This window comes from Dermochelys coriacea, chromosome 6 (assembly GCF_009764565.3).
Source record: "Dermochelys coriacea isolate rDerCor1 chromosome 6, rDerCor1.pri.v4, whole genome shotgun sequence".
NCBI classification, from domain to species: Eukaryota; Metazoa; Chordata; order Testudines; family Dermochelyidae; genus Dermochelys; species Dermochelys coriacea.
In genome coordinates, this window is record NC_050073.1 from 124,192,974 (window position 1) to 124,208,667 (window position 15,694).

The 15,694-nt window shown below is 45.1% G+C and overlaps 1 protein-coding gene across 1 annotated transcript; it reads right to left on the bottom strand.

The window, feature by feature from the left end:
- Positions 1-14: 14 nt before the first annotated feature.
- On the bottom strand, positions 15-11,595 carry LRR1 (leucine rich repeat protein 1). Its single transcript, XM_038407588.2, has 4 exons — positions 11,184-11,595; positions 9,614-9,712; positions 4,310-5,037; positions 15-1,166 (listed from the first exon to the last, which is right to left on the bottom strand). The coding sequence occupies exons 1-4, from the start codon at positions 11,382-11,384 to the stop codon at positions 914-916; spliced, it is 1,281 nt and encodes a 426-aa protein (XP_038263516.1). The 5' UTR covers positions 11,385-11,595; the 3' UTR covers positions 15-913.
- Between the last annotated feature and the right edge of the window lie 4,099 nt (positions 11,596-15,694).

The following is a 15,694-nucleotide window of genomic DNA, read 5'->3' on the forward strand; positions in this document are numbered from 1 at the left end:
CATGCGCAAGAAAAAGAATTTCACCATTTAATAATTGAAGTAATCATATAATGAACATCCCAAGAACATTAAAAATTTGCATGATGCTTAGAAATAGTAAACAATTTAGCTTGTGAATGTGAAGCTGTCATTTCTTTCTCATATGACAGTTATAAAAACACAAACATTTGTTCAGCTAAAAAAATCATAATACTGTTTCCTGTTTGAGGTGAGCACCCTATACATGGAATTGTTTATGGAACCAAAAATACCTGAAGAGTGTTTTAGAACTAGTCATGCTCTTTGGCAGCAGAATACTTTGCTGCTCTGCAATAAACAAGCGAGTGAAAGGACATAGGACTCCTGCTCGCTGGCAGGAAAGGCACCACACTGTGCTCTTACGAAGGAGAATAGTAGATTCTGGACTAGGAAAAAAAAGTCTAGTACTCTCTAGCTGATAGAATTCAGAGCATCAAGCAAGGGAGGGCGTACAGGATTGACAACAGAAAGAAGCAGAAATTCACCCAACTCCCTCCTTCTGGCAAGGAGAGGTCACCTAATCCATTAAAAAAAAGCATATAGAGAAAAAAATAATGAAGCTTTGGAGAAAGTTACAGCCATATAAGCAAGCTAAAATACATTCTTACTAAGAAAATTCAAGTTGGAGTGATCCCTCTCTCTCTGCACTGAAGATTAGTTACTTAGTTAAGATAGCTACTTAAGATTAGTGAAACTTTAAAGCACAGCCATACCACATCAGGCTTATAGTGAGAAGGCTTTGTAAGTTTGACATTATTAACAATTTGTAGTGCACATTCAATGGTTTGTCTCCATTTCATAATAGTGGACAAGGGCAGCCAAGCAACATTTGATTTCGGAGTCCTCCATCACTGGATGAAACTTCCCACAACTGTGCCTTTGCTGTCCTTTAAGGTCACCTATTACTCTGCAGATATCTATCTAGAAACTGGGAATAACAAGTTAGAGAGCAAAAATAACAGACAATGGCTGCCTCTGTACCTCCCATGTTATCTACAAGGACCACAGTATGAGCTACGTGGTGGAGATTCATGGTCACTGTTGTCTGAATGAAGCAGCTTAGACAGGCACTTCCACATTGACATGTTTTAGCTACTTCCAGATCTTCACAGAGGTGAGAAGGAAGGAGATGACGACCATAAGGGATTCTGTTGAAAAAGATGAGTTTGTGTGAACATACTGCAACATTAACCAATACCAGTCAAATTTAGTGATTGACACATGCATTGCTAGCAATTGTGCCATGAGATATCCCTTTATAAGAGGAAATAAACATAATTCAAGTCTGAAAGACCTGTTCATCATCTACAATGACAGACTAGCGTTACAGCCAAGATGGAAGTAAATAAAGTGCAGCCATGTTCCTGGTTGCTTTTTTAAAAATCAGGAACCTAGATCAAGACAGACATAGTGAAAAAGAGCCAAAGGGCCATGCTAGTTATAAAAAAAAAAAAAAAAAAAATCATTACAGTGTTAAGACAGATGCAGGGAGAAAAGAAGAGGGGCACAAGAATTTAGCCACCACGCCACACATTTGCCCCCCTCCCCCTTCAACACTGGTCAGCAAGGTCTCTGTATGATCCCCCCTATCCAATCCATTCATAATACATAAAATATCTCAAAAGCCTGTGACACAGAAAAGACAGTGATTTCAAATATTACTCTAAGAATAAATTAGATATTTATAAAAACTGCTTTGAAATAAACAAAATAGTAGTATGTCCTAGACATCCTAACTCGGACTTCTTGCTGACTTACCTACCTTCTCTGTCATGACACTCAAGAATCACTTCAGATCAAGAAGTGGAACCAAGGATTCTCCCTCATGCAATTATTGTTTTAAATAACCATAAGATACTTATGCCCCCCAAATTAGTTTGCTGCCTTTGATCTGTTCCCAGTTCCCTCTAATTAGAAGAGTGAAACCACAGATAATCCAAATTCCGATTTTGCATATGGAATACTATGCTGCTACAGAGTATAAAAACAGATCCCAAATATAGTTTAGGGATTTTGGGAAGGGTTCCTTCTGAGGCCTTGTCTATACTATGGGGGAGATCATCACGCAACTTCAGCTAAGTGATAACGTAGCTGAAGTCAATGTACTTAGATCTACTTACCACAGGGTCCACATTATGCTATGTCAATGGGAGACGCTCTACTGTCAAATCCCCTTGTGCTTCTCGTTCAGGTGGAGCACAGGAGTCGATGGGAGAGCGACCTGCGGTCGATTTAGTGGGTCTAGTGAAGACCCCCTAAATTGACCACCGATGCATTGATTCCCCGGTAAATATAGACAAATCCTCAATCTCCTCATATCCTTGGAGTCAATTAGCAGCAATGTATTAAAATGATTATGCTTGGCATATTAACTAAAAGAAGCTTTCCTGAAATCTAACTGGCTAGTGTACTGGCATTAAGTTCTCTAGACAGACCCTACTAAAAGGGAGCTGGTAGCAACCCCTATATTTAGGTTGCTTAGCACTTTTTTTGAGAAGTATGTACTAGCTTGTCACAAGTGTACTTTGTATTTGGAAGTTGGGAAAAAAAGTATTCACAAAGCTTCATCAGGACTGTACTGAGTAACTCACCTGTGAAGGGGAGGTCAGTGGCAGCGAGAATATGAATTAGATATGAGCTAGCCAGTGAGAATATGAGATGAGCTAGTCAGTAAATTCACATTACGAGAGTGCCCCAAATACCTGTAGGTATTTGTAACCTGTACTTCCAGACAAGTGGACAGGGCTTTACAGCTTATATTTTAGAGAGAGGACTGGAGAAAGATTCCAGAATTTTGATAATCTACATTTTATTTCCTCTTTCTTCTGTCTCTGGGTCCTATGTTAAACCTTCCTCACACCTCTCTTCTAATCCAAACCCCATTTTCTTGTATAGTTCAGAAGCAGCATGCTCTTGCAGCTTGCAGTTTGCAGCTTGGGACTTGAGCATTTTTCCTCTGCCTGTCTCTCCTAGGGATTGTTACTGGGCATGGCAGCTCCACTCCTAACACAGCTGCTGGTTTCTATACAGACCGACAGGCAGTAACATTTAGGAGTTGCACTGTAGTAGCCCCAGGGGAGTACAGATGGCAGATACTGGCCTTGCAGGGAGGCTGCTCATTTCCTGCAAGTATGAGATAGTAATTACTTTTAGGCCACGTCTACACTACCCGCCGGATCGGTGGGTAGTGATCGATCAATCAGGGATCATAGCGTAGACGCTATAAATCGATCCCCGATTGTTCTGCCATTGACTCCAGAACTCCACCAGGGAAAGAGGCAGAAGCGGAGTCTACGGGGGAGCGTTGTCCATCGATCCCGCGCTGCGAGGACGCGAAGTAAGTGATTCTAAGTCGATCTAAGATACATCGACTTCAGCTACGCTATTCTCGTAGCTGAAGTTGCATGTCTTAGATCGATTTCCCCCTCTTCCCTCCCCCCAAGTGTAGACCAGGCCTTAGTTGCTCAGAGTTGGGTCTTTTCAAGTTAGAGGTGAAAAGCTCCATATCCTAACCCCTAAAGCCAGTTAGCAATCTTGATGCTGCAGTGGTTCAAGAAAGCCAGTGGTAAGGTAGACTGAGACCTCAGTTGGGAATGATGTAGCTACAGGTATACATTTACCTTCCAAGCAGTCACCTCACATTTAACCAAAATCTTTCCAACACTGCTCAGATCTTCAAGGCCCTATCCTCACAAAGAGCAGAACAATCTACAAACACATTTGCAGCTGGCAGTTTCAGTGAGGATGGGTTTCTTTTCCTTTTCAAAACCCAGCATATTAGCAGAAAGTGGATACCCATTAGCAAATATTTAGCATGATTTCTAACATGGGTGTGTGAACACAAGCTGAATGGCACCCATGCGTGAAAGCAGCCTCAAGCCATAGTGGATAGGACCCAATATGAACTATACACTCACATGACAAAACCTCCCCACAATAGCAACCCTGCACTGGTAGTTTCAGAAGAGACCAATATTCATGGAAACACGTGTATTCTTATAACTTGAGAGAGCAGATATTCATTTCTGAAACTATACCTGTTCTGTGGATAGACTGTGTCAATCTACAAGTTTCACTGACCCCCCCTTTCAAAAGCTTCAAGTTGCAGTTAAAACAATCTCAGATTCTCACCAGTATTACACTGAGCCTTGAGAGATGAACTCGTATTGAGTTTAAAGGAACTTTTCTGCTACCCTGTAATTTACTGTAATTGCACATGTTAGAAGTTAAACACTTGCCAGGTTGTTTATCGTTCTTTTTCAAAGCTATAGATGAATCTTTCTATTCTTACCTGTAGTTTACTGTTGCTCTTGCAGCAGATTCTAGTAAAGTTAATGGTATTTTTAGTTGTATGCTGGGAACAAGAGGATTAGGCTGTTCAAAAGGGTTTCCAAAGAGATCTAATTTCTCAAGCGAGAGATTTCTGAAGTCACTGGGCAAAAAAGGAAGCTTATTACGTGCTGCTGACAGGAAGCGCAGTTGACTTAGTTGGCCCATCTTGAACGGCAACCTAATCAACTCATTATCATCCAGCTTTAAGTGAACGAGTTCTTGCAGTTGACAAAACTGAACTGGAAGTGCTTTGATTTTATTTTGGCTGAGGTCCAAAAACTGGAGAGACTTCTGAAGCGTGGAGTTGCACAGAGCTACGCAGAAGGACTCCAAGTGATTGTTGTGCAGATTAAGCTCCTGAAGGCTGACGAGGTCACCAATAGTTTCTGGCAGCTTTTTGATATGATTGTGGCTTAAGTCTAGTTTTCGGAGTTTTTTCAGACAAAGCATTCGCATGTCGAATCGGGCGAGTTTGCAGTATGAGGCCTGCAGTTGTTCAAGGGAGTAAGGGAAATTTTTTGTTAGCGGATAGTCTCGTCTCGACGTAATGATCATCTTAGTTTTAGGTTTTTCAACTTCCGACGTCTTTGCTGGTACCAAGACTGAGAGCGGCAGCGCTTCAACATCGGTGCCTCGGTGAGCCAGCCTCACTGCTGCAAGGAAGCTCTTTAAATTGCTGGCATTTGCCTACAAAAACAAAAACAGAATAACTCTAAATGTTTCACTTTTAAACCTCCTGGACTTGTGCTAGTGCTTTCTGAACTCTTTTGTACAGAAGGGTGTCCAGTGACACTGAGCCAGCAGGGTAATGAAAATGGCTAGGGGGAAAAGAGGCTTAATTCAGGCTTGTTTTGAATTCTCTAGAAACTGTATTTAAGTACCAATGATAAAATCAGGTAGGGAAGTTACAACCTCTCCTAATCAGTCAGAGCAAACAAAATACACTACATAGCTCAAAAAAAGAACAAAGCGCAAGAGTTTGAAGCTGAGAATAAGGGTTGGAAAAGGAGGGCAGCAAGTCACAGCTGGAACAGATTAACATGCCTGTTTCTACAGACTACACACATGGGGTGGAGGGGGAGACAGAGGTTTAAGGCTGTAAACAGTGTTTCTGACAACCCCTAGGCGGGGGGGGAAAAACAAACCAAACACCCACCCCCCAAAAAAAACAAACAAAAAAAAACAACAACAAAGGTTGAGCATGGGTGGCATTTGAGGTTTGAGGCACAATGGAAACTCTGGACTAACAGGTTTAACATCCGTAGAGCAAGTTCTGATGTTCTGAGACAGAGAGGTTAACTGGTTGCCCATAGTCACACAGGAAGCTTCTGGTAGAACCAGGAAGCCTCCCTACTTTTCTGAGGAAATCCTTGCTTTAGGTTGGGCGCAGCATGATGATAGCACCACTGACATATCACATGAATAGGTTTGAGGAATACCAGATGACTTGCATATTGAGTAAAGATATAGCACAACTTTAATAGATTTAAAGGAGATCTGTATTGGTACAGTTGAGGTTAAACAATATGGCGTCACTTTCAAATGCCTCAGCTCTTTTGAAAGCCTCCCGATACAGATCTAATCCAAACTACCTCTCATAGAAAAGTAACTGGCATGCAGTAAACAGCCAGATTAAGCTATTACTGCACCTCAAAAAACAAACAAAAAGGAAGCAGATGATGAGGTGTTCCCACAGACAACATGCACTTCTCTCTCAAAGCAGGAGAGGAAGAGGAGTCTTGTGCTTCAGGACTGTGTGGAGATTTGGAAGATCTGTTCTCTATTTCCAGCTCTGACAGCTTGAGAGCTTGGCCACATTGCTCAGTCTACATACTTCAGTTCTCCATCTGTAAAATGGAGGATAGTAACTCCTTTCTAACAAGTTGAGGAGAAAACCCACAAAGACATGCCTATGCAAATAAAACACGCAAATGGTTACTCTCAGAAGTGCTCAGGAAATGATCCTGTGATAGTAATATCAAAATATCAGAGTCCCAGCAATAAAAAAGGCTATTATAAAAGTAAGCAGTCTGTGTTGTTTCCCTACAAATCTCCTGGACTGGAACTGATCTGAAGCTGGCTATGCAAGTAGACATTCCTTGGATCTAATGGATCTTAATGTGATATTGCTAGTGCCGGTCTGCTGAAGGAAAAACAAGACAGTCAATTGTAGCATGATCTGTTGCTCCAGGGTTATAAAATAAAGCACTGGATGGATGTTCCAAAGATCTTTAGTCTACTCCAGAGAAATTAGGAATCTGTCTACAACAAGGTTATGAAAGAGAACATTACCAGAAAGGATATGGAAATATTGTTGGCAGGGAGATCAACTAGTTAAGCTAGAATTCTCATTTTTGGGAAGAATCTAGGATGAATCCCCTCGGGGAGACAGTGCCCTCTACCCCCCTTCAGGCTATGAGGGGCCAAACCTTGCACTGCAGTCCCACATCCTGCTTAGCAGCACGGGGCAGGGAGGCAGGTGCTGGGGTTTGGGCAGATTCCTCCTCCTTAGGGCATAGGACTGTGTTTTGCTAGGGACATTCAGCAATCACACCCCCACTCTCTTGCCATAAAAAAAAATATATGCCAACTCCATAAGTAACCTGTCCCCTCACCTCCAGGAGCTCTCCTGGACGGGGCTGCTGTTGAGTCTCTGGCAGGAGGCTCTTTTTTCTACAGGCTGTACAGAGGTTTGTCTTCTACAGGAAGGTGTAGGACATGGAAGATGTTCCTAGCCCTGAAGAAGCTGGTGGGCTTGGACCAGGCTCCAGTCAGAGATAAGAACATCCTTGTAGGACTGCAGTCCATGAACCAGTCTGTGCAGAACAGGTTTGCCAAGGGGTTCAGTATAATATGAAAATTGTTATCTGAAGGGACAGGAACACAGGGAAAAAAAAAAATCATACTCTAGCACTGACTCCAGGGGAAGAATTTTTTTTTAGGAATATATTCCTACTCAGGAGATCCAAGTCACCAGCATCCACTGGAACTATGAAACCAATGATGATATCATGAAGGCTCTTGTCTGGGATGTAGCTGACAAAGGAAAATGCAAAGCCAGAGCACCACTAATTCTTAAAGAATTTAGAGTGGATGTGTTCCCAGATCCTGAAGCTCATTCTGGAAGCTGAAATCATTGTCATTTGAAAATCTGAACTCAAAATTAGAGTGGCTCAGAAGGGGGTTGCATCAGTTTTGGTGAAATGTCAACATTCATATCCAATGAAACATGGAGCTTTTTAATAAAAGGTTTTAAATGTAATAAGCAGCTCATGATTTACATTCAACTGCTTCATGGAATGCTGAAGTTAGCCACTAAATAAACTCTAAATGGATACTGTAACCTAGATTGACAGATTAAGTCAGTCAAGCAGTTTTTCTGTAGATACGTAATGAAATCCAAATGGGTCTTTAAGCTACACACATTTTTCACTTCAATTTTTATACCTCTTGTAAACCCCTGAGCCGCTAGCAGGCTTTCAGCCTTTTGCTCAGAAACAAACCTTTGGATTTGTACCATTTCAGAATCAATGCTGAGAGAGAAGGACCTTCAATCAGGATGCAAAGAATAATCCTGGGGGCATTCTGCGCCATTAAAAATTCTGCAAATTTTATTTGTCAAAATAACACTACATAATCAAGCCATTTTCAATTATTTTGGTAATTTATTTCAAAATACCCATCAGCAAGTATGTCTGCAACAGTACAGACATGCACAAAAATTCCCCCAGGAGTAAAGAGTTAAAGAAACCCTGATGACAACCCAGTTCCTGTTTCTCTACCCCCTCGCTCTCCCCCACCACCCCACCTGCAGGGTCACCCCCGCCAATACACCTGAACCATCTCCTCTCCAGAGCCCAACCATGATGCCCCCCAGCCCAGATACCCACACGCCCTCCCCTCCAGAGCCCAGCTGCAGGGCCCTGCCTTGCCCAGACACCCATCCCTGTCCCGCCTCTCCCCCTTCAGAGCCCAGGAATCCAGAGGGTGACGCAGCCTGATGCTTGGTCCCAGGCTTGCACAGCTTCTTGTGTGCTGCCCTCTCCTTCCCTCAGGGCATGCTTGGAACTGCAGCTGCCAGGAACCCTCTAGCTCCGTGGTTCTCAAACTGTGGGTCGGGACCCCAAAGTGGGTTGTGGCCCCATTTTAATGGGGTCACCAGGGCTCGCTTAGACTTGCTGGGGCCCAGGGTCAAAGCCTAAGCTCAAGTGCTTCAGCCCTGGGTGGCGGGGTTAAGGTTACAGGCCCCCTGCCTGGGGCTGAAGTCCTTGGGCTTTGGCTTTGCCCTCCCACCCTGGGCGGGCTCAGGTTTCAGTCCCCCCTCCTGTAGTAATTGTTGTCAGAAGGGGGTCGCAGTGCAATGAAGTTTGAGAATCCCTGCTCTAGCTCTCTCTCCCTCCCTCCAGCAGTGTCTTCTATGTGCAAGCTGGGCTCTGCAGAGTACAGTGGCCCCAGTGATGGCCAGCAGCACTGCAGCCCATTTTTGTGGGGGGAAGGAACTTCTGTATGCACGTTAATTTCCGCAAAATTCTGCATTGCATAGTGGCGCAGAATTCCCCCAGGAGTAAAAGCAGCACACTGGTTCTGAATGATCTTATGTGACAAAACGCTTATTACAATTGAATCAGCTATTACTAATTGACTGTGTGAATCAGGACCACCTGCTGGCAATATTAGGTCACTGAAAGCTCTTATGGTATACAGGACCACCGTGATCTCCAAAATAGTTAAGTGAAGAGATTATTCAGAGACCTTAAGTCCCTTAAATGGGTAGCCACTGTGTGTGGGCTTTCCTCCTACACAGGATGCAGCCATTGTTATCACAGTTTTGAATCAGAAGAATTTGCAAGTCCTTCATCTACTGCAGATTTTCCCTAGATCAACACACAGACAGTGCATCTGAGAGGCCAGTTATCAGAATGCAGAGAAAAAGTGTGTTTTATCACCACCATATCCAACACATTCTATCAGTTAAACAAACACAGCTCAATCGTCAGGCCAAATACTCTCAGCACCAATCTTCCTGAAACTTGCAGGCTCAGATCAATCCTCTCTGCTAGATCCATGTGTTGTGGATCCCTTCTTGGTAAAGTAATTCTTCTAACTATTTATACCTAGCAGGGCTCCTATGTACTCGGGTTATCCTTGAGAAACAATCTAAGACTGAATAGTTTAACATGAACCCGAACTCCAGCATGACAGTGGTAGGGCAGGCAGGTGCCATCCAATGGCTTGTAAAGCTAATCCACTATCAGTTCTCTACCTTGCTGAGACAGACATCCACTGCAGGTTCCTTCAGACGAACAGTAGCTTTCCCTTCCTCCACAAATTTCGTGAAGAACTGCTCAATGTTCTCCTTTAACTGTTGAAAGAAAGAGGAAAAAAGTGGAGAGCTTGAGTGTAAAGTCTTCCCAAGAAATCAGGGGGTATTTAATTTTGGTTAAACAACAGTAAGAGTCTTACTGTTAAATCATGCCTTTCACATGTTTTGTAAAAGCACCTTTCAAGATACGGTTTCAAAGTATAATTGGGCTTAACTATTCCTGGTGAAGTACTAAGCACACAATTTCTTTTTTCTTTATCTAGTACAAATCAAGTTTGCAAATCCTTACCATGTAAACAACAGAGAACAATCACTACAACAGTGACCTTTCGTTTAGAAAAACATTATACAGTAACAATAATCAGATCTCTCTATTTTACAAGTTATTGCCATATTACAGAATGAGCATATTTACACATCCCAAGACATGTCATTTCTAATCATTCTATTAAATTGAGCAAAGACTTTTATTACATACATTTAACAACCTACACATAGCTATCAAATGTCAATATTAAAAAACACAACATTTCTAATGCAGACATAGGAATCTTGTAGGGATGGAGAACACACTTGAGCTTTGATAGTGCCTAAGTGAGAAGCACAACTAGATACCCAATGTTGTGCTGTTCTGTAACCTCTATTGAAAATGTTCAGCCATATCTGGACTAACAAGAAGTTGAATACATACAGTCCCATCTGATTTTAGAGCCTGTTTAATTTAAGTTTAGCTTCTTCAGGGTACTCTGTCTACTGAACAGTCATGTGGCTAATTGACAGAACCACACAATGAAGGGGACATTAATTCAAGTCATACTTTTGTTGGAAATGTTTACACGCTATTGTTACGAAGACCAAGAATTGCCAAGATCCCAAAGGCTAATGGCTTGGAGTGGTTAGTCTCACTTTGTTTATTTTGCAGACAAGCAGCTTCCCCTGCTTGACCGGGTTGTTCTCATTGCATCAGAAGAGCCACTTTCAAAAGACAGGAAAAGGGGATAGAGAAGCCCCTGAATCTGAGAGCGCGCTAAGGCGCTAGCGTACGCAGGAACCGCTCTCCAGCCATGCCTCGAAAGGGACCATTGTTTCACAGCACTCTCAGGGGTGTCACCTGCAGGGAGACGGGGCGGGTGTCTCACCTTGGGTAGCCCGGGTGCTGTGGGTACAGGAAATCTTACCCCCACCTGGCTCGGTGAAGTCACGCTGGGGGCAATGTGTGCAGGTCTCCCTTTGTACCTTGCCCTGGGAGGGGGCAGAGTCTCCCCTTGTACCTGACGCAGCCCAAAGGAGAGAAGGAGCCGGTGACTCACTGCCCGGGGAGTGGGCGGAGGCGGGGTCCCCCCTGGGTCCCGGCCCGGGGGGGGAGGGCGGAGGCGGGGTCCCCCCTGGGTCCCGGCCCGGGGGGGGAGGGCGGAGGCGGGGTCCCCCCTCGGTCCCGGCCCGGGGGGAGAGGGCGGAGGCGGGGTCCCCCCTCGGTCCCGGCCCGGGGAGGGGGGGGGGCGGGCCTCACCTTGTACCTGGCCCCGGCCCGGTCCCGCGCGGTGCAGACCATCAGGTAGACGCTGTGGCCGGCGCTGGGCCCGCCGCGGCCGGGCGGCCTGTCGGGCTGCCGGCCCAGGGAGAGCAGCGCGTGGGCGCCCTTGGCCCGGCCCCGCAGGCCGCAGGTGGGCAGCAGGCGGCTCCGCACCTCCACCTCGCACTGCAGCCTCATGCCCGGCCCGCTCAGGCAGCGCGCGCCCGCCCGGGGGGTCCTGCGGCCGCTCGGGCTCCGGGCGCGGCCTGGCTGAGCCGCCCGCGCGCTGCCTGACCTTCTCCTCCCCGTTGTGGCCCTCCCTCCGCGGGGGCCTTGTCTGTGCGGCGCGTTGGCCGCAACGGGGCCCGAGCTTCGGTCTCCTCCCCGGCCCGGGACCCCCCTGGGCGAGAGCGGGGGCCGCCTGGCTGTGGGGGTTTTACAGGCAGGTGGGAGGACACCCCGGCCGCGTGAGGACCCATCGCAGGAGAGAGCGGCGTCCCTTGGCCCCGCCTCCTCGCGGCTGCTCCTGCTCCGCCTTGCGGTGGAGGCCGGCGTAGCCCGGCGGCTGCCAAGCCCCGGTCCGCGGCGTTCGGCGGGGCTGGGCTCGCGCCAGTCTCCTGCTCGCTCCGACCCCGTGGGGCACGCGCCAGCCGGGCGGGACCCGGGGTGGCTCCAAATGACCCCAGGCACTGGGGGGCGGGCAGGGCCCTACCTGTGCTTCAGCGTGATGGGGTCACTAACGTACCTACGCTGCAAGTCCCTTGGATCAGGGACTGTCTAGTGTCTGGCTTGTCCAGCGCCGTGCACACCGTCAGCACTGAACTACTGGTAACAATAATACCTGCCTGGGGCAGCATCCACCTAGCCCAACCGCTTGCCACATCAAGCTACACCCCTGTAACCCTTGCGGTACATCAGGGCAGGCATCTCGGATGGCCACCAAGAGTAGGAGTAGATTCTTCCTTCCCTAATGTGTTAGGCTCAACACGGGATGTCTTTCTGGAACGGAAGATATGCTTTAGTGAAATACAAACGATTGGGCTCAGTACAGGGTTAACGGAGTGAAGTTCTCTGGCCCGTGTTATACAGGAGGTCAAAATAGATGATCTAATGGTCCACTCTGGCCTAGGAATCTGTGAAGCTGAAAAGCTGCATATTTCTCTAATGTAGACAGGGCCTTTTCACGGCTGCGGTAATCGATAATAACGAAAAGGCACTGAATAGAAAATATTTTCTTTATTATGTATTCTCTGCACCACCAAATTTTCTTCCTTGCGTGAATCTCATCAAATGAGACCTCTGTGTGATGCCTGATCAATGTTGTGTTCTCTATCGTAACATATGCTAACATGTCAGGGCTGGTTTTACCATGAGACAAACTGGGGCGGCTGCCTCAGGTGCCAGACTTTGGGAGGGCGCCACTAGGATCCAGAGTTTCAAAGTTTTGGCCCAAGTGAGGGGGCGTCATTTGAGCTCCCCGGCTCAGGTGCCAAAATGTTGTGGGCCGGCCCTGTAACATGTCTTTGTTTATCAACTCCCACCACTTCTTCTTGGCTCTGCCTCTCTCTCTTTTTCCCTCAATCCGATGGATTCTCTTACCCAGGATTGTGCTTTACAGACCAAACCATGTGAGCCAGTGCTCCCTCAATGTTTTTCCATTCATCAAAAAAATGGAGTGTGATGACATCTACAAATGATACCTGGATTTTAGCTTGATTTTATTTTATTTACATAAGCTTTCCTGCTGATGTAAATGATGGTTGGTTTTAATTTGAAAGGTTTTATTTCCTTACACTTTTCCCCACTAGTGAATGAGTCCTAACGTCTATGAGTTGAAAAAATACTCCATCTAGTGTCCACATCTCAACTTGCATTGCATTTAAATGTCTGTGCACTGTACAATGTCCTAAACTTTTAAAATGACATGAGAATTTGAGGCCTATAAAATGTCCAATACTGGGAAAATAGGAAGAAATGGCACAGAATTGTGAACAACAGCAACAAAACTCCATGGTGAAAAGTTTCAGAGTAGCAGCCGTGTTAGTCTGTATTCGCAAAAAGAAAAGGAGTACTTGTGGCACCTTAGAGACTAACAAATTTATTAGAGCATAAGCTTTATTGAGCTACAGCTCACTTCATCAGATGCATTTGGTGGAAAAAACAGAGGAGAGATTTATATACACACACAGAGAACATGAAACAATGGGTTTATCATACACACTGTGAGGAGAAAGAAAAGGAGTACTTGTGGCACCTTAGAGACTAACAAATTTATTAGAGCATAAGCTTTCGTGAGCTGTAGCTCAGGAAAGTTTATGCTCTAATAAATTTGTTAGTCTCTAAGGTGCCACAAGTACTCCTTTTCTTTTTGCGAATACAGACTAACACGGCTGCTACTCTGAAACTGTAAGGAGAGTGATCACTTAAGATAAGCCATCACCAGCAGCGGGGGGGGGGGAGGAGGAAAACCTTTCATGGTGACAAGCAAGGTGGCAACGGGCTTTGTTGCAAGGATAGAAAATAACAGAACGCCACTAGCCATCACCTTCAGCCCCCAACTAAAACCTCTCCAACGCATCATCAAGGATCCACAACCTATCCTGAAGGACGACCCATCACTCTCACAGATCTTGGGAGACAGGCCAGTCCTTGCTTACAGACAGCCCCCCAATCTGAAGCAAATACTCACCAGCAACCACACACCACACAACAGAACCACTAACCCAGGAACCTATCCTTGCAACAAAGCCCGTTGCCAACTCTGTCCACATATCTATTCAGGGGATACCATCATAGGGCCTAATCACATCAGCCACACTATCAGAGGCTCCTTCACCTGCGCATCTACCAATGTGATATATGCCATCATGTGCCAGCAATGCCCCTCTGCCATGTACATTGGCCAAACTGGACAGTCTCTACGTAAAAGAATGAATGGACACAAATCAGACCTCAAGAATTATAACATTCAAAAACCAGTTGGAGAACACTTCAATCTCTCTGGTCACTTGATCACAGACCTAAGAGTGGCTATACTTCAACAAAAAAGCTTCAAAAACAGACTCCAACGAGAGACTGCTGAATTGGAATTAATTTGCAAACTGGATACAATTAACTTAGGCTTGAATAGAGACTGGGAATGGATGAGTCATTACACAAAGTAAAACTATTTCCCCATGCATAATGACAGGTTTCAGAGTAGCGGCCGTGTTAGTCTGTATTCGCAAAAAGAAAAGGAGTACTTGTGGCACCTTAGAGACTAACAAATTTATTAGAGCATATGCATCCGATGAAGTGAGCTGTAGCTCACGAAAGCTTATGCTCTAATAAATTTGTTAGTCTCTAAGGTGCCACAAGTACTCCTTTTCTATTTCCCCATGGTATTTCTCCCCCCCACCCCACCCCCCACTGTTCCTCTGATATTCTTGTTAACTGCTGGAATTAGCCTACCTTGCTTGTCACCATGAAAGGTTCCCCCCCCCCCCAGCTGGTGATGGCTTATCTTAAGTGATCACTCTCCTTACAGAGTGTATGATAAACCCATTGTTTCATGTTCTCTGTGTGTGTATATAAATCTCTCCTCTGTTTTTTCCACCAAATGCATCCGATGAAGTGAGCTGTAGCTCACGAAAGCTTATGCTCTAATAAATTTGTTAGTCTCTAAGGTGCCACAAGTACTCCTTTTCTTTTTCTGATATTCTTGTTAACTGCTGGAATTAGCCTACCTTGCTTGTCACCATGAAAGGCTTTCCTCCTTTCCCCCCCCTGCTGCTGGTGATGGCTTATCTTAAGTGATCACTCTCCTTACAGTGTGTATGATAAACCCATTGTTTCATGTTCTGTGTGTGTGTGTATATAAATCTCTCCTCTGTTTTTTCCACCAAATGCATCCGATGAAGTGAGCTGTAGCTCAGGAAAGCTTATGCTCTAATAAATTTGTTAGTCTCTAAGGTGCCACAAGTACTTCTTTTCTTTATGGTGAAAAGGTGGTGTCAGAGGGGAGAAGCTGGTAAACTATCTGTGCCTTGTGCTGAAAGCACTCATTCTGGATTGCAATGTCCTGGGAAGATCCATCCTATGTTTATGTATGTTGGAAGTCTGGAGTAACTCCACTGAAATCAATTGAGGTGTAACTCAGATCAGCCTCATGGTCTTTGTATTTGGGAGGTTACAAAGACTAGGCTGATCATGTAATCAATACAGTACCAACTTGTTACTGATTCTAATGACACAACAATGTCTTGAACTTCTATCCCTTCATTAGTATTACTGGTCTGATCCAATGCCCATTGAAGTCAGTGGGAGTGTATTCACAGATTAAACTCCAAATTGGTGTAGGCCCTAAGTGAACTGAGCCACTTTCTACTTGTCTTTATTTTTTTTCTAAGTCATAATTTCTGCTTAGAAGTTTCTATATAATCAAACCTTGTTTTTCAACTAACATTTTTTAAAGTAATGATATAGAGGAGTTTATGTGTCCTTAGACACACTGTTAATTTAGAGCCTGA